Genomic DNA, 20,058 nt, shown 5'->3' with positions numbered 1-20,058 from the left:
GACTTGCAGAAATTGTAGGGAAGTGTGGGTAAAGTAAGCAACTTAAACTTGGTTTGCTGTTAATCTTTAGTTGCCCAGGAATCTTGTGGGATGAAAGATTAGATGGGAGTTTGCTGTCTTGTGAACCCTTTTTAACTTATGATGGAGTATGGCCAAATGCCTGCTTATGTCTTTCAAAATGCTTTACTGCCTTGCCTCTGTAGTAAGTGGTTATTGGAAAGAAAGTGGGGAGGGACTGGAGGATCTGTTAAGCTTAGCTCTGACCGTTTTGGAGCAACTTGCTGCAAATGATGCCTGTGGCTCTTACTTGCAGCTACTCTGTGGTATTTGTTTAATGTTGCTGCTGATGGCTGTGCCTGACTGCAGCCTTTTGGGTGGTTCTCTTGGCTGCTGAAGTTTTGAAGCTGTGCCACGCCCTCAAAATGGGTTAGGATTTGCTTTGTCTCTTTTAAAAATGTCTCTTCTAAAAGCCTGGGGCTTCAAATCTTGCTAGGGTCAAGCCTAAATTGGACTATGTAAAATGTGAAAGTGGATGAAATAAGACCTGCTGGGTTTTTGGCATTCTTAGAGAATGACTTGTTGATACACATGACCAAATAAAGTGTTTCTTTGGGAGATGTTTGAGGCTTATTTTCACAGCCTTCATTTTTTAGAAGGTAAGATGGCCAACCCCTTACTATAATGTGGGTTTTTTTTCCTGACTCCTGAAAGACTTTTGACTTTGTCAACAGTGTGTGCCATCTTTACTTGAAAATTCATTTATGTGATCAGATTGTGGGAATAGGTCCTCATTTGCTTTAAACATTCTTTCTTTCTGTAGGTATTTGCAGTGAAAATCATTGTTATCTCATTAATACAGCTGCATATAAGATAGTAAATTAAGCAATTTGGTATAATAGAATTTAGTGTAACTACATTCACAAATATTTAACTTCTGAAGTTATTCTGGTATGAGATTTTGAATATAAGTAGAGCTGGCTCAATGCCAGTTATTTTTGTGGAAACAAGTTCTGTGGACACACATGTCAAACCATGATGGTACCACTTCAAAAAAAGGCCAGGGCTGTCTGAGTGGTAGAGCCAAGCAGGTATGAATTGCTAAAATCACAGCTGCTGTTTCAACCTCAATTTTTTGACCCTTGCACGTGCCTGGTGTAACTGGCTGATGTAAGAGCCCGGAGGGAAATGCAGTGTGTGCTCAAGTAATTAAAGTCTATGATATATCAACGGAAGAGGGAATTAAGGTTGCACTATCATCTGTAAATCTTGCATTTGCTAATTTAAACACATGATTTAGCTGCATTAACTTCTCAAAAAAAAGTCTCAAATCCCATACTGGACACCAAATTATCTGCCTGATGTTGGCAGCTGGCTCTGTGTCCTGAGACTCTGCAGGCCGTAGTGCTGCTGCCTTTTAGGGACAATTTTTGATAGCTTTGGCAACAAAGAAAGGTGATACTTCAGACTGATATACCTACTCTGACATTTGAAGTTTCCTACTCAAATAGCTTTAAAATACATATTCTTTCAAACTAACTCTTGAATGTACTTTAGAAATTCTCTATAGATTACTTTTCTGTCAAAGTGGTATTTTGAGGACAGGTCTGTACTGCCAGAACTAGTTTCCTGTTGAAATTTTACTTGTTTTACTCTGCCTCTCTCATTTATGTCATCAGCTAGTATTTAGAAAAAAACCCTGAATGTTGTGTTTTAAATAAAGAAAAGAATGTTCCTGTTGTCCTAAGCAGCCCCTGTTTGTATTAAAAACAGATGAATCTGTTACAAGAAACCCCAGAGTATACTTTGGATTAAACACTTAGGGATGGTAAATTTGCCTTGGAATTAAAAAGTCCTGCATGACTGGAAATTATGACTTCCTGGTGTCTATTAGACTATCTGAGCTGCCACAGAACATACCTGGAGCTTATTCCTCCTGTGAGTTTGTGGCTGTAATTTGTAATGGTCATGTTGTGAGCTCTCCAAATGTCAGCATCCTGTTGACTTGCTTTTCTGGAGACATTTTATGTCTCCAGTCTGTGCTATTGAAAGAATGTAGCCTGTGATAATTAGCAGGGATAACTCCCCAGGCTGAGCTGACATGGTGTTGTTTTGCATTTCTTGATTTATTGGATAAAGTTGTTATACACTGTAAGGAAGAAATTGCTTGTATTTGTCAGTGTTTGCTGGAGAAATTGACCTCCATTGTTACATTAAAAAAAAAGAAAAAACAGCACTGTTTCTTGAAATAAAATTGGAATATTGCTGATGTAAGCAAAAATCTAATGGTTTATTTATTAAGGTTTTTCTGAGGTAAGGATAACCTGTATTTTTAATGAATCTTCCAGCAGTATTGGTAGCAATACCTTTTGGGGCTTGGGGTGCATGGTATATTCCCTGTGTAGTTTTTGGGATGGTTTTGTCATGTTTACATTTATATTTGGTATTCTGTGGCTTGCTTCCAGATTGTATGAAATGAGAAGAAATGCCCATGACATGTGTACTGCTTATGAGGTCCCGTTCTAATGAGCAGAAGTGGTTCTGTCCTGCATAGGAATGAGCATAATTCCTGATATGTCTGGTTTTGTTCCTTTGCCCACACCAAGTGATTTCCTCTGATCTTTATTAATTGAGTGCTTATTCTTGTTTGATATGCAAATACATTACAGGCTAAGATAGAGGTCTATATTAAGGTCAAATAAGTGCTTTGTGTATGCTATGTCAAACTTACGAGGGAGGTTTCTTACTGGTTCTGGGAGCAAGATAACTTCTTGAGAGACAGAAGTAATGCAGTTACTTCTATTATGTCAAAGTAGTGATACTGAAAAATGCATTATTGGGAGCTCTGTCTCCATTTAAAAGGTCTTATATCAGGGTATTGAGGAATAGACTACTTGGAAGATACTTCCAGAGCTCTTTTCCCCATTTGGTCTTGGCTTTGGGCTATTACACCCCATTATAAATTATCTGAGTATCTTTGTTGTATCCTGCTATTTGAAATACACAGGAGCATACTCATAATTACTTGCTAAGTTGCAAAGTTTAATTCCCTAATGTTGGTGATAAAAAGTAAGTCAAGGGTCTTGTCTCTCTTAAAAAACCAGAAGTGGTCTCCTGACATTTCACTTTCTCAGAATCTTTTGCTAATAAGTTAAGTAAATGAGTTATTATGTTTGCCCATTTTTTCAGTTGCATTCAGTGTTTCTCCTCATTGTCTGCTGCACTTTTGGTTTCCATCACTCTCCTCTTGGTCCTGACCTAAATATATGCACTTGCTCCGATGTAAAGGCATGATGATTTCTGCTCAAACTCATATGGGAAAAGAGCATTAGTACTGGGAGCAGTGGAGTGCCCCCAGGTCCTGTGATCATAAACTACCACAGTAAACAAAAATTGGGTTTGTACTACTTGTACACAGTATGAAGTAATGGCACCAGTCAGTGCTTGGAGTGCTGGCCCAGAAACTGCTGTGTGTACAATGGGGAACACTAAACTGTTATCAAAGAGAGCAGTGATCAAGTCTGTGCCTCAGCATCTGCCTGCTTCTAATCTTTCCCTCTCCTTAAGCTTCTTCTTTTCTTCCTTAAACAAATAAGATCAAGCTACATTGCAGTCTTCTGGAGAAAGCACTGTCTTCTGCTGGCAACCCCTGAGGTGAAGAAATGTTGCATAAATACCCTGATCACAGGGGCAAGCAGGGCTTTTTTTCTTAGAGCACAATGTACCAGTATACCAGCTTGTGCTAACATGAGGGGAAACTGGACTTAGACATACAATTGTGTGTCATCCTCAGCGGTCATGCCAGCTGGTCAAATCATGACATGTGAAGAGAGATCAGTCAGTGCCCTGTGATGTGACACTGTGACTTGTAAGATACACACCCAGCAATTTCTCTATGCTTAAGATAACAACAGTAATGGCAGAGGGTGTGGTGTTGGGTGTACACCACTGGGTTGCGATACTCTGCACATATTTGTGTGGTTTGAACTTTGAGGATTCAACCCCTTCTCTTAGGATCTTTCAAATGGGGCCTATACCATGAGCTGGTTAAAGGAATGGGTCAAATTCAGTACCTTAACAAACAGTCAGCATGGGTGTATCATGCTCTTGATCACTGCCCACTAACAGTGAGGGTGTCAGAATTGTGGCTGGTGCAAGCTCAGGAAAGCCATGCATTAGCTGTGGAGCGGTCCCTGTGTTAGAAGCACACTGGTGATTTGAGTTTACCTAGTTTGAGGTTTCTGCAGTGAAACCTAAATTTAGCACAAACTCACATTAACTAATTTTAACACTGCTGCTGCAAGAGGTGCTGTCTCAAGTTACTGGCACTGGCAAGGATAGCCAAGGCTTGCCTCGATGCTCTAAAATAGCAATGGACTTCAGGTCTGTTTTTTTCTCCCTGGTTGTGTTAACATTACAACACTACAGGCATGTGTTTTGTGATACCTCCCCTTTGTAGCTGCTATTGCCAGGTATCCCCCACTGTGGTTAAATGTGGCCTGACACAATGAACTGAGCCAAGTCTGCAGAGCTGTTAATACCTGGCATTTTTCTGCCTTGCTGCCAAATTTGCAGTAGGCTCTGGCTGCATTGCAGTGACAGCAGAACAGTGAGCATGCCCCGGTCACTGTGCAGCATCCATGGGTACTGCTGTGTGGCCATGGTAGGGCTGAGGGGCAGGACACCACTCTGATGGCAGCACAACTGGGAGATCTGTATGGGGAGTGGGATGAGATGGCTCCTAAATGCAGTAACAATCATTGTAACCTGTACTGGTGTAGCTATAGATCTTTCAGTCTATTAAGCATGTGGAAACCTGGTATAGGCAATCCCCTATGTCTGGAACTACATCACTGGATGGGATGGAGGGAGTCTGGGCAAGGGAATGGTTTTGAAACTCTCTTAACAATGCTGCAAACTGGTAGCAGTCATTCAATTCCATAACAGTATCCGAAGCTTCATTTTAACTGCAGGGAATTGTTCCTTCAGGAATATAAGCCAGCTGCTGTTTCCAAACTGTTACTGTTTTTCCTACAGAAGTTGAAAAAAATGATGAAAGCGTTAATGCAAATGAAAAGAAATAATTTGAATTGTGCATAGTCTGTGTGATGTAGCTACAGCATGAGTTGTCTTGGAGAAGATGAGAAAATGCTATGCAGTTTGAGCTTCTGTACTTTACCTGATATAAATGAAAAATATTTTGATATATAATGTGATGCAGTAATCCTATACAGTCTTGAATGCAAATGTGTGAACATCTTTTTCAATAACTAGGCTTTGAAGCTAACCATTACAGTTTGGATTTTTATTCAAGTTAAGCCATGAATTGTGCTTGGGGTTGATGCATCTTTGCCACTTTAGAATTTGAAAGAAAGGATGCCGCTCATTTATTTTGGACTGTGATAATTATCTTCTATGAATATCATGAATATCTTGAATGTCATCTTGTATGTTTTTGAAATGTAAAGTAAATATGTTAGACTTAGGAAAACAAAGGCTGTAAGAAAGTTATGGGACAGTTGGAAGTTATCATGGTTTAGTCCCAGCCAGCTACCAAGTACCATGCAGCTACTTGCTCACTCCCTCACCAGCAAAAATGAACATTTAAAATTATAATCTTTCCAACCCTCCCTAATTTATTTCAGGTTTATGACTCCGACTGTTGCGACAGCATTCTTCTGGAACTGCGTGAATATCTGCCAAAATACTTCGGTGTCTGGTCACCACCTACTGCACCAAATGGTACTGTTCTAATTTTATCTCATAATCCAAACTTCCTGGAAGAATTTTCTGGATTTTTGGCAGTTGTGAGCTCCGTAGGGGTTTTTTTGGACTTGTTTTGGAACCCACTGATGTTCTGTCTAACAACTGGTTCCAGTTTGCAGTCCTGTGGCTGGATTAGGTCTTTGGAGCCTTCCTCCCAGGAGAGATGGGGTGCGGCTGTTTGTACAGTTTCCTGAGTAGCTGGGCCTGATGCATGTTGCCCCAGAGCTGCTGCTCTGGGTGGGGTCGTGGTGGAGGAGTGGGCTGGTTGCATGGTTATGTCCAGTCAGGCCATCAAAGGAAGAAGCACCTTGTGGGTGTGGAAGAAAAGAACAATGGATAGTCGGGGGCTAAGGAGAAGCATTCAAACTGGAATGTGCTGCTGTATCTCCAGAAGTTGGATTCCATCACTGTGCCTTACCACACAAAGCACTTATTTCAGCAGGTGCCATTGTGGGGAGCTCTGCTTGTCATCCTCTGTTACTAGTTTGAATGAAACAAACCAATATAATATAATAATAATGTAATGTTTGTATAACACTAGGAGTCAGGAAGAAAATGGTGTTTTGGTGGAACAATTGTAAGATTGTCTCCTCGAGAAAATAGTTATTGTTGTATTGAAAACAGAAACTAGATTTTCTTCCGGGGACTCTTCTAATTCACACTGGGGAAAAGGAGCTTCTGGAACACATAGAAACAAAGGGATGCCATGGAGTCTATTTAAATACATGGACACCAAAGCTAGACGCTATGGTCCTTTAAAGTAACTCGGATTTCTTTTGCTATGCTGTCACTTGATAGAGTTGTTTTCCAAAGAGGTAGTAAGACATTATCCAAAGACATGGTGTAATATCTACAGGAAAAGATGGAAGATTGTGGTAGTACCAGCAGTTTCTTAGCTCAAATTTACCTTCATGCTTTCCTGTTTGGCACTAACTCAAATAGGTCTACAAGAGCTATCTTTTTCCTTCCCTCAGAATTTAATGTGTCATGGAGTTCACTTCATATTCCCTCTCAATTGCAAATAATTTTTTTTCAATTTGCAGTATGATCTTAAGATGTGAAAATATGTGGTCTAACCAAGAGACAGTAATTCAACACATTGCTCATTTGCTTTGGGAATTCAAAAGCACCATGCACCATGGGGCTGGATTTTGGAAGGTCTCCACCAGTCATTCAGACACAGGCAGTAGGAATAACTGTTTAAAGGAGGAGAAACTTTTGATTTTGTTTGTTTTGCTTCTTGGAAAGGCTGTGCACTATCATGAGTCCTCTTCATAGAAAGTTGTGGCGGCAGTTCAACCATAACACTGCACTGCCAACTTTATTATCTATAGTATTAATGAGCTTTCTGTAGTCTTGATAGAAATCAAAGTCGCTGGAGATGATGGAGCTTAGTCAAGTATGTTGTTCTTAAATGTAGATTGAATATATATGTAGGTTTGCTACAGTCTTGACATTGGAAGCCTGACCTTTCCCTTGGCAATCACTGCTCTTCAGGCTCTGGGATCACAGCTCCATACAACCTCTGAGTAGTGAACCCAGTAATTTCCTATTGTTACTAAATTGGTCATAGCTGACTTCTAAAAAACCAAAACTTAGACTACTCTCAACTTGATTTGTGACCGTCTCTGAGTTTCCATATGACAGGTAAGCCGGAACTGCAGTTGGTAAGATGAAGAACATAATTTATTTCCTTAGAGAAATATTTAGGGAGAAGCATCAGCATTCTGTACTGAAAAAGTAGGTAAGTGGATGAAATTGCTAGGTAAAAAGGGTGAAATGTATGAAGTGTAAATGAGAAGTAGGAAATGTGACAGAAAAGTTAAGATTCCCAGTAACACCTGTTCTGCTGAAATCACATACCCAAGATTCCCAGTAACACCTGTTCTGCTGAAATCACATACCCAGTACTACTGCAAAGGAAATGGAGGCAGAGGTAGGTGAGATGCTGTCTTTCTAAGCTCATCTAAAATGGGTTGGATTTGAACTTTAGCTTCACTGGTATTGTGGGCATTTGGAGTTTATTCACAAAGAAGTGGAAAAGTTGTTGTAAAGATGTAGGAGCCACCTGCTGCTAAGTTTTCTGAGTTTGGCTGCCTAGTTGTTGCCTGTGCTTTTGTTTTTTTGTTTTTTTTTTTTTTTTTTTTTTTAGTAACTTCACTGCTGCTCATTTCATACTGTTGCCTAACCTGAGAACAGGATAGATACATATAACCCAGCTTCAAACCTTTCTTTTCTTCCTTTGTTGCTGCGGGCAATTGAGGCTCTTCCAAGCTTATTCCTATGTTTTGAAAGATGTCTCTCCCAAGTTATGAAGAGGAATCAGATGCCTCGAGTGATTTTGTCTTTTTCTGTCTCCAGTGAGGACTGAATGCACTGGCATGTCTGTGCTGAAGTCTGCAGTGGTTTGTGCCATGGATACTTGCTGAATTTTGGTGGTCTTTTGTTTTATCTCCGTTGGGACTGTGAAAAATACATAAATAGTATGTCAGGCCACACCTTCCTGACCCTGGTAAATAGAAAAGGGCAGGGCAAGTCTCTGATGAATGATTTATTTAAATCCTTGAGGTGTATGGTCAAGACTATCTAGCAAAGCAAGTTTTAATATATAAATTGTTATGAATTCCTCTATCTGTGGGGGTTTTTAATTTAATCTAGTTTTAGATGGCAAATACATCATTTCCTGAAGCACACTTGGTTAGCAGGGCACCACGTAATAATTTAGAAAGTCTCAATTGCTTGAAAAATCTTCAGGTTTTTATTTAACCAAGCAAGAAGAAGGGAGGAGATTGCCCTAGTTACCTGGGCTGAGGTGCAGACTCGCTGATGCCCTTGAGAAGGACACTTCTGATCAGAGCTTCAGAAACTTGCAGTAACTGACTTGAAAATGGAGAGCAGTTGATACCTATCTGAGGCTTAACTTTGCCTTAGTCTCGGTGCTTGGAGATATCATAGGGGTAGCTGCTGGAAGTGAAAGTTATGTATGTACCAATATTACGGGTTTGGGACATGTTTCATTAGACTATTGAATACAGTGCAAATAAGCACCAAACAGTGCCAGGAAAAATGGAGTGTAAACAATTGATCCATTTGTTTGAAGCAATAATGAGAAAAAGTAACTTGGTATGGTGCTTTATCTGGGTGGCATTGCTCTGCCAACAAGGCCGGACAGCTTTTTAAGAGCAGAGAGGTGCATCGAACAGATATAACAGTCCTGATTCTGAGCAAGCTACCTAAAAAGAAAGATTTAATTCCAAAAAGTGTGAGAGAGATGAGAAGTTTCCTGATAATTTACAGGCTTTTCCAAATAATTAATATTTCCTAGGGTTGGTGTTATCTACAAAGGCAATTTAATGCTTACTTTTTAAAAAATAGTTACTGTTACATTTTTAGGAGGTCAGTAAGATAGTCTAGTTTAAGAAATATGAAAAGGATGGGGAGTGAAAAGAAGTGACAGATATTTAGGACTTTTAAATACTTGGGAGGTGCTGAATGTTGGTGCTGTATGGTTAAAGAGCGGGAACTAGACTGGTGCAGTAGAGGACAGCAGATACCCATGGGTGCCTGTGGAAATGGATGTTTTATAATACTTTCTATATGGTTTTGTTTAGTGTTGATGAAAACATTGCATCTAAACTATTTGTATAATTTTGTATTTCTAACAGTTTGATTCTGGAGTGCTCGTAACATGCTCCAAAGCATTTTGGAGTTGGTGGTGAAGGACTGCAGCCCTTTTCTGAGATTTTTTGTATTTCCTGTCGTTCCTCACCTCCCATGTAAACCCGTGGCTCTTTGCTTTTGACAGCTATGTACTGAAAACCTTGGACTTTAGTTATTTTCTGCATTGTTTTAGAGTGATGACACAAATCTGTTGATTGCAGTGATTTCTGTAATATGCAAAAAGAGTCAGAAGGATGACACTTAGATTTTTACAATTTTTGTTTTAATAAGAGCTAACAGAATTTATGGACTCCTCAGGTGTTGGTAGTGGTTTTCCAAAGTCCTGCAGAAGCTGTGCTAACATCTGACTGAATGAGACCTCTGTATCACACCTTTGAACAGTAAAAACAGTGCCTGCAGTTCAGGTGATACAGAATACACTGATTGGTAAGGGAGAGTATTTGTCCTGTTTCTCCTTTGGGGATATTCAGTGAGCAAATATCTAGTATGTTTGCTGCCTAGGGCTTCTCAAAGTTAACTACGAATTATTTCAGCTTGGATGTATTCCTGCAGTTGTAGTGAATGGGTGAGCTAGCCTGCAACAAAATTCTTTTTGCTGTAGCTAGATTGATCCTGTAGCCCAAAGGACATTGAAAGCTGATTGAGTTAGTAGAATGGTCGTTTTGGTTTTTTTTTTAATTAGTGTATTGGTTTGACATGGTTTCCTGAAAATGACTACATTAACAAGATGACTAGTTCCATTCATGCAGAAAGCAGGCATCTAAGGATTAAATCAAACCTGTTTAAATTGATATATACTTACTTTGTGAGAAATTAGGACATTTGATCATGATGGTGTAAAAACTGAGGCTCTCAGTACGACTTAAAATAGTAAAACTCCCTTTTATTTCTTTTCCTTAAGAAAGCGTTTCTGCTTATTTAGTATAAATGAAATGTTGCTTGTTCACTTTATCTTGACTTGGACTGGCTGTCTGTACAGCTTTCAAACAAGGCACTTGTGCCTCTTTTTAAACTTGAACTAATTTTGCATTCTCTCACAATCCTATTTTAGATTACGGTGCAGGAATGGGGTATAATACAATGTTCTTTTGTATTCGGACTGCATTAAAGTCAAAGAAATACATTTATGGAATAGGCTGTACTGGAAAGAAAACCAGACTTGAATTTGTGCTTGGTGACAGGTGGATTTGCAAAGCACATGTGAAGAATGAGACCAGTGTTGAGGCTGTGTGTTGTCTTGGTTATGCTGTGTCCTGGCAAGGGCTGGAGGTGGGTGCAGATGTCTCCCAAGCAGAGTTGTCTGAGAGCCGGGCGGGTACTGAAGTTCATTTCCTTGTTGTGTTCTGATAGTCAGTGTGGGGCTCATGCTGATAATGATCATGCTGCCCTGGAGAAAAGCATAAACTATTTTCATCAGGTTTTAGATACTCCTTTAAATCTTCAGGCATTCCAAGTACTTTTGGGGTTTCTTGGTCCAGCCACTCTCCCAAAGGGACTGTTGGAAATGGATGAAATGCATCCTAGGATTTGAAGAACATTTTCTCCAAAGGTGTGCCATGAGAAACAAGTGCAGATTGGAGTGGGACAAAAAGAAGCAAAATGAGCTGCACTTCAGCCCCTGAAGGCTAGGACTGAAATGTTCACTTCATTTTTAAAATGACACAAGAGACCATCTGAGTTGCAAAACCAGCCACACAGACCATCTGAAATGCAAAACCTGCATTTGTATGTGCTTAGTAATGCTGTTAGTGATATGTTAATGACTTAATAAAAGCTACTCATAGATTTCATCTGGGCAATAATTTGAATTTGAATGCTAGGTTAACACATGTTAATTGCATACAATTTTCTAAACAAGAAAGCATTTAGATTTTCATAGCAATGGAATTTTTGGGTGTCAGTGACCATGATTTAGTCTGCATTCAGGGACAAATTTGACTCTTAAAGAATTCATGTGATGTTAAGCCTTGGACTATTCACATTCTTCCACAGATGCTCAGCAGAAGCTATGTAATTATTTTGCTTTGAGCCACTGTTAACAAAAGTTTTTGTTTTTTGACAGATACATATCTAAAACTGGAAGATGTGACCCGTAAGTTTAATAAGCCCTGCATAATGGATGTAAAAATAGGTCAGAAAAGTTATGATCCGTATGCTTCAGCGGAGAAGATACAGCAGCAGGTCAGCAAGTACCCACTGATGGAAGAGATAGGCTTTTTGGTTCTTGGAATGAGGGTAAGAACTTGTTTTGTCTTCACTTTCAGTTTATGCTCAGGCCTCTTGTCCCACACCAGGCAACTGGTTTTCCTAGCAAACAACAATCCTCTTGAGTTTTACATAAATACAGTGTTACCTGAATGTCTCGATAGTGCTGGTATCAGCTGTCATGTGAAATCTGTTCCAAAACACTGCTCTGGTTCACAACAAATGTTTAACTTGGCTGTGTCCCTTAGGGCAAGCTATTTGCAACCTGGGCACTGTATATATATACAAGAGAGGGGCTGGGTATTTAAAACGGAATATAGTTGCAATTAATTCTTCACCACCACAACAGTTATTTAAAATTATTAAGAGGATTTTTGTATGGTTTTTTTTTTCCTTCAGGCTTATATCAGAGATTTACATACTGAACCACTCTTTCTAATAACTTAGTAATGAGCTATATCCTCCACATTTTTCACCTTGATACTCTATTTTTAAATAAAAATATATTTTACATAATTTTTCTATTTAGGGAAGAGTAAGTAAGCTCTCAGAGGTGATGCATATGGGGGTGAACAGCTGCTTATGTTCTGCATTTTAAAAAAGCTTTCCATCAGAAGGAAACTTCTTTTGATGCTTACATGCTCAAGGAACAGCTGTCAGGGGAAGGTTAGTTGGGCATGGATGGGGCACTGCAGATGTCCTTATTAACTCTTCTTATTCTTAGAAATGCTAAGAGTCAATACGTGTGTGTGGGCTACTTTAAAACTTCAATGTACAGAACATTTGTGGCTCAGTAAGAGAAATGTGTTGATGTCACTGAGTTTCTGATGCAATTCAAAAGTACTTTTTTCTGCAATGATAGGTACAGGAATAGTTTTCTTTTTGATGTGAGATTTTTGTTTTTCTTCTCACACACAAAGCCAGGGCTCCTCAAACTCTGTATCAACATGCATAAATGGCTAGACACTTTGATAAGCTTCCCCTTTGCTGTTCAATAGCAACAGCAGCCAGATTGCACCATTGTTCTAGAGAATTCTAATATCTCTGTAATGTTTTGTGCAGAACTGCCCAGGCTCCCAGCCCTTAACTCTGCTTTGAGATAAGCTGCTATATAAATTATGGTGGTCATGAGTAGTAATTACGCAAGTCTATGAGCAAGAATGTGGGAGTTAAGTCAAAAAACCAGCCAGTTTGGGTGGAAAAGGAAGGTTAGAGATTATAGCTTTGGATTTGGTTGATGTTATTACATAACCCTTCTTACCTTGTTTGTAAAACAATGTACTTCATGTCCTTTGTTTCATGACAATGCAAAAGGAATGATTGATTGTTTCCGTGGTATGTTTGTGACTATTGTTTCTAACACTGTCACTTATTTGTGTCTTTGTCCTGTTGCAGAATTTTTTTTAATCCCGTAATCCAGACTGGATGTATAATGATGATTATCCCAAGTAGTGCAGTTCTCCATCCAGTGTTTAACTAGATGAGGTTTGGGTTTTTGCCTTTGGCACCCAATTGCATGTTGGAAGTTGTTTTCCGAAGAGAATTGAAAAGGTTCCTCCTGCCCTCACACAGCACTTTGCAAAATCTGAATTCACAAGCCATGTTCTCTGCCTCATGATAATGGTGTGTTCTTGGCTTGTCTGCTCGCTTTATTTTTGCAACATTTGGGCCATACTATAAAACACTGCTACATGGATATGTACTGCCCAGAACCGCTCATGTGCTGGATGATGGTTGTTCCTGTTTGCTGGACAAAACATGATGTAACGAGAAAGTACAGGGGTTTGGTTTTAATCTCTCCATTCAGTGTTATTTTACCAGGGAGGTGGGCTTGTGTGGTAAATTTTTACAAGAGCAAGAAGGAAAGGGTCGGGAAAAACAGAGAATGTAGCTATGCTTCTTTTAAAGTACCCGTTGTATAAGTTGTCATGAAGGGATACAAGCAAAAAAGTGTTGCAAGTAAGGGTTTTGCCCCAAAATCTATTTACTGTCTATTATTTTTAGTGTATTTTTACCCAAAGGGCTATTGAAACAGCTTTTTCTTATGTGTTGGTAAACCAGCAGTCATCTGTTCATATATAAAATATGTATGGTGTGTCCTTAAAAATAGGAGTCTCCTGTCTGGCCCAGCATAAATTTATGTACACAATTCTGGCATTTGACCTGTATTTAGCTTAACAAACTGAATAGACAGAATAAATGTATAGAAATACATTTGGAAAACACAATTATTTTAATAACATTGTTTAAAACCACAATTCTGTATTTAGTGGAGAAGTTCCTTTCTTTAACAGATGCCCCTGGATCCCTGAGGCCAGGTTGGATGGGACATGGATCAACCTAGTTTATTGAAATATGTCCCTGCCAATGGCAGGGGATTGGAACTGGGATGTCTTTAAAGTCCCTTTGAAACCAGACCATTCTGGGGTTCCATCAGGCTGGACATGGTTTATTATGAAAGTAGTTAGAGTTTATGTAGAAGTTGGAAGTCTCAGGTACTGTTGCAATAGCAAAAATACAAATTGTTATATGGTTTCAGTAGTACACATACAAGCAGATAAGAAATCTCTTCGCAGCACAGGAAATGTTAAACACAGAGCATTCTGCATACTGTTGAGTACAAGCAGAATGTGTGGGCTGTGCTCTCATTTCAGATTCACAGTCCTTTTGGAATCCACAGTTCCCAGATTCTGCAGGTTTTCTTTTTTTTTCCAAGACATCAATTGCAATCTCACTTATTCCAAAATACTGCTTAAATGCTATTTTAAAGCACAAACTGGTGATTATGTAATTTTACCAGAATAATCCATCATTGACTTGTATTGTTTGTGCCTGTGAACATGCAGGCAGTAATGTATAATAATCAAACCTGCTTTTACAAGTGAATTTACAAATCTACAGCACATGATTCTGCAGGATATTTTCAAATTGACTGTAGCTGACTATTTTATGAGGTTTTTATGAACTCTTTCTAGTATTGTGGTAATTTTCACAAGATCTGATCTGCTAATAAGATTTTGGAAGGAAGTCATAGAAGTATTAAATCCTGCATCTAGTGTTCAGATTCTTCTACAGTAAAAAATTACCAGAACTGGGGTTTTTACATTTATAAGTCTAATTCAAGCTTTGCTGTTTAAGAAAACAGGAAAACAAAACCTAAAAGAAAACAAAAAAATCCATGAAACTATAAGTAAATAAATAAATAAAACCCAAACCCAAAGGAACCAACTGAAAACCCTGGAAAAAAAAAATCTTCCAAGGTGGAGCAGGTGGTTTTTTATTACATAAAAAAAATTTATTCTAATGAGATGCTTCATGGAAGTTCTGCGAGTCCAAAAACTGAATATTGACTGTCATAGCATTTGGGGGTGCACTTAGTCATATGAAGCACTCAGTCAAAGTAGTCCAGAGGAACAAAGAAGCAAAATGGGCAGAGTAATATCTAAGTATAGTCTTGGAAGTGAGGTAGCAGGGATGCATCCTTCCTGTGCTGAATTTTCAAGGCAGCAGCAAGCAGGGATGTGTGTATTTTCACCACCTGTGGTCTAGCAACAATAAAATAAAAAAAAGTTAAAAATAAAAAATAAAATTAAAAAAAGTTAAAAAAAAAGGTAAAAATTAAGGAATGAGATGTTTAGATAAATTGAGTTGGATAACTGGGCATGCTCTTGGCAGCAGTGGTAATATGAGAGCATTACTATAAAGCAGAGATATCAAATAAGAGAATGCTTTTTAACAAAAATTCTCCCTTTGTTATTTTTTTCTTCAAATCCTTGCTTTACATCCTTTTTGAAAAAGAAAAAATAAGGCTTGTTGAATCTCTAAGTCTTGTACTGTGTCAGGATGCAGGGCCTCCAGAGAAACCTGAGTTACTTGGGCATGAAGGAAACATGTATTTATACTGGGACAGTCATGGGGTACAGGCAGAAGGTGCCCAGGCATGGGTGGGGGTCTTGGCCTGGCACCATGAGGGTCCTTGCAGAGCTGGGGAATGGATGCTGGTGTTGGATGTGCCCAGGTAAGTTGGGGTGCCACCTGCTTACCCTGCTTTCAGCTTGGCTCCAGCTTCGGTAGCAGCTGGATACTGACCTTCAGATTCTGTCAGGAGTGCAGAGGTGCCTTGTTGTAAACAGAAACTTCTGTGTAATGTCTAAACACTCACTCAACCCTACCTGTATGCAACTGGTAGGCGTATTTATGGAAAAAATCTGACAGGTGGGAAGCTCAGCCCTTGGCCCTATGAAGTCTGGATGCTTCAGCATCAGAGCATGTATCTCTAATCCCCATGTCCTTGCTTAGGACAGCAGGTCCCAAACTGCCCTTGCATGGGGCATGCAAGGGAGCAGGGATGGGCACTGGGAGCTGTGCAGGAAGCTGCTTCCCAGGCACCATGGGAATGTCAGTGCCACACAGTTCTGTACTGTGCATGTTGCGGAGTCGATCCTTGCTCTCCAGGTGCTTTGTAGTGTTCTACAGGCCTGCTCAAAATAGGTTGGAGTTGTTTTTCCCTGTTTCAGTGATGTGGATTAGTAGATATTTTTTGCAGATGTGAAAGAGCTCTACAAGTTACTGAATAGGGTTTTTTATTTGTGCCAGCAGTATCACCCCAAATAGTTCTTAACATGTATTTAAATTGTACTTTCTGGAAGTCAGGGAGTTGCCACAATAAGTATTTGAACAGTGTGTACATTTTTCTGCCTAACCATGGATGTTGGTACTGAATTACCATAATTAACATTACGTAACATTTGATACCTAATTGCTTCAGTTTAATGTCCTAAAGCTGAAGATGCAAGGTTTCCAAACCATGTATCTCTGCTGTGACCTTACAAGGGTTGTGCTTTTTTAAAGACTATGCTGGACCAACTTCTTACTTTAACTCAATGTTCTCTCAGTCCAGGAACAACAGATGAGGGAACTGTAACTGAAAAAAGGGTACAATAAAGAAGGAACTGTAATTGAAAAAATGTACAAAAAGCTGTTTTGGTATGCAAACAGCAATGAGTGAACACCTCACAGGGAGACAAAAGCCAAGTGCAAGTTTAGAACATCCGAAGATAATTTCCCTCAACAGTTAATGGTCTGGATTTTTTTGATATGCTGCCCATAGAGTGTCACTACTACTGCTAATAGTAAACTGCACCGGTTAGCTTGCTGGATTCCAGGGCCATTTGTGCAAGAAGCTGATTGAGTGGGAGCTGCTTGTAGGCACAAGGAGAAGCTTTTGCATTGTCAGCCAGAACAGCTCTGATCTTGTGTAGTAAGAATATATAAAAATTACTGATGAAGCAGGAGGTTTCTTGAATGCAGTGTTTTGCAGCTCATAGAAAGAGTTTTCTTTATCTTGCACTCTGCAGGAAACCTTCCAGTGGATACAGAGCAAACACATAACGAACTGTGACAGGTGGATAAGAAATGAGATTTTTCTGTTTAATAATCTATTGGCTGCTGTTAAGGTTACAGATCAGACTTGGCTTGTCATTGTTCTGACAGAAATGGGCTAGTACAGACAGCTGCAGCAACAGGGATACAGAAAAAGCTTGGTCCAAAGGCAAAATGTCATTTTGGGAAGGGTTAATAGCAGATTATTGGTAGTGACCATGTGAACAAAAGCACGATGGAGCAAGAGGTCTGTCAAATAGGAAGTTGATTTTAGCCTCCTGCTCCTCCAGCACAGCCACCTGTGTTTGGGTGGGTGAGGGTGGAGAGATTGTTTCCGTTTGAGCTTGGCTTTCAGCTCCCTTGCTTTCAGAATGGGGTGTACTGTATCTGTATTTGAGTGAGGTTTTCCAGGAATGTTCAACTAGTCTCTTCTGCAGTTGCTTAGAGTCTCGAGGTAGTGGGAAGAGATGGCTTTTGTGATTACCCAGATCTGTTGTCCTTTAATGCCACTGGCTGGAGCCAAGCCTCTTGGTGACCAACAGCATTCTGAGTGCACAAGGCAGTTAAACACATACATTACACTCACGCTGTGGATCTGAGACTTGGTGCTTTGTCACTGTCTGTTTTGTACAGTTAAAAGTGTGCTGTTAATGCAGCATGCACATCTGCCTCGGTGTTTGTAAGCTATCATTTGGGGAATGGTTTTGTTCAAATTATGAGAAGAGGTGAGGTGGGTGGCTTCATGGGAAACCCAGTTCAGAAGCACAGGGCTGAATGTGCTGCTCCAGCATTTTTTTGGAAAACAAAATGAGCTTGCAGATCTTAATCAGCATGTTTGAGCTAGTGCCCATGTCACAAAAACTGTAGCTCCTGTGGGAAGAGATAAGGTTCTGGTAAACAAGATGATTCGGTCAGGAACTGCTGCAGTGCTGATGTCTGCAGAAAGCTGCCCCTGGGCCAACTACATGAGAACGATTAATATCATTAAAATGAAGGCACAGCTAGTGAAAATTTAGATGCAGTCATCAGACTCTTGATTCTCTTTCTAAGTATTATTCTTCATTTAACTGCCTTTGACTTGTAGCTCTTTAAAAAGTTTTGAAACTTCTGGTATGTTTTTGAAGGTTACTTTGGTACCTGAAGTGTTTGCGTAAGTAATCTTTGGGTTTCTGTGTTGTATGCTGTACTTCTTTCATGTGCTTTGGAAAAAAAATTGGCAAAAATTAAGTGGAGAAAAATTATTGTTCTTGTGAAACCAAAATCACAGTTGTCAGATGCAGTTTTAGAATAATTAATCTCTCCTGTGGTCTTCTGCATTTCACAGACATGGAGGCCTCAGTTTCTTCAAGTATCGTAACAGTGTTAAGTATCTCTGCTACTGAGTGAGTTTAAACATTTAGACTTACAGCTTTTTTTTTTTTTTTAGAGTAATGAGAACCGTTTACTGCCCCTTCCGTTCATGGTTGGTGACTTAAAATCAATTTCTACACACTATGATTTAAGTTCCTTGAGGACTGAATTTAATATCTTTTTGTCAAAATAAAAGCTATTTGAGACGGTCCTTCCCATCTGCTTTGCAGACAGGAGGTGGGGAATCTGTGTAATCATACTGGATTTATTGTGGTTTGGATGGGGGAGAGACATTTCAGGGTGATGGGCTGTAATGAAAACAGGGAATTCTGTTTTCTTTATTTTTTGCTCCTGTACCATTCCTTTTTATGTGCTGCTGTTTCACTGTCGTGGCCTTTATTTGTTGGCTTCAGCAAGAATAAGGCCCCAGAGGGGGATGAGGAGCACACACCTCAGCAGTACACCCTGATTCTCAATGGGATCCTCTCTCTTTACAGCGGTGAAGGGAGGGCAGGGCTGTGGCTGGGGTGGGTGCCACAGGCATGGGTGGTCTGAACAAGTGCCAAGCACCAAGTTCCTGCCAGAGACAACTGCCTGCTTGGTAACACCATTATTTCTGCAAATAAAAATTGTCTACAGTCTCATAAACAAATTATACTTGGGCCTTGCTGCCTCACACATTTCTGCTATGGAAATAATTTTAGTGTGAGAGAAAATATGTCTGTATGTAAAGCAGTTTTGAATTAAGTTCTTAAGCTTGTTCAAGTCCTGATATGGACAAAACTGTACCCATGTGAGTTGCCTCCCTTTCAGATGAGAGCTGATGCACTACTCTTGGTGCTGGAACCAGCTTTTGCTTGCCTGCTACCATTTATTTAGTGCAGCCTCATTTGTGCTGACAGTTGCAGATGGGTCTTACAGAACTGGGCTCTTGGTGGTCACATACAATAATTCTTACTGTTTTGCCCTTCCGCTAAATAGTTTTATAGTTTTAAGAACTCAAAATAATTGCATTGAAATTTTTGTTTTGTTGTCTTACTGATTTAACATCCGCAGTAACACAGGTAGGAGTGTGATAGTTTTAGGTCTCAGCTGTGGTTTGCAAGGCCATATAGAAGAGTTCCCTGTAATGGGTACATTGCTTTTTGCCACCACCAGGATGTCTCTAGCACAGGAAAGCTGTAGCTTGGAGCTCAAGGGCTGAAGGGAGAGTTTTGGAGAGCACTACAGCAGTGCTGGGCACTGCAAGAAACTTGAAAACTGCGAGGGCTAAATGGTACCCAGGGTTTCGTGGCCTGTCTGTGAGGTGTCTCTTGCTCTGCAGAAATACTGGTTCAAAATACGTAGGGAGCCCCCTCCTTGCCTCTTTCAGGTGTACCACGTGTCTTCGGACAGCTACGAGACGCAAAACCAGCACTACGGAAGGAGCTTGACCAAGGAAACAGTAAAGGACGGTAAGGAAATTGGGGTGTCAGAACTTGGTGCTCTTGGATTTTCTCATTTAAATACTTATTTATAGAACTGTATAGAAAAAGTAGTCTGGGTGTTCCCATTTTAAAAGTCCTTTTTTGTCCTCACTGTCAGATGGGTCTTTGGCTGTTCCCTGTAGTATTTGAGCTATCTGTCAATCTGAAATTAAATGTGCAGTTGGCTATAACAGCAGTGCAGACTATAGGA

At 39.8% G+C, this 20,058-nt stretch overlaps 1 protein-coding gene across 1 annotated transcript in view; it reads left to right on the top strand.

Moving 5' to 3' along the window:
- IPMK (inositol polyphosphate multikinase) overlaps nucleotides 1-20,058 on the top strand; it is a gene marked incomplete at its 5' end in the record, with an annotated part of 42,120 nt that overhangs the window by 15,697 nt on the left and 6,365 nt on the right. The window contains 3 exon segments of the mRNA XM_032117174.1: nucleotides 5,643-5,739; nucleotides 11,507-11,679; nucleotides 19,754-19,835. Coding sequence (XP_031973065.1) covers nucleotides 5,643-5,739; nucleotides 11,507-11,679; nucleotides 19,754-19,835 — 352 coding nt within the window.

Source organism: Corvus moneduloides, chromosome 8, assembly GCF_009650955.1.
Source record: "Corvus moneduloides isolate bCorMon1 chromosome 8, bCorMon1.pri, whole genome shotgun sequence".
In the NCBI taxonomy this organism is placed as follows: Eukaryota; Metazoa; Chordata; class Aves; order Passeriformes; family Corvidae; genus Corvus; species Corvus moneduloides.
This window is presented reverse-complemented; position numbering and strand designations above follow the sequence as displayed.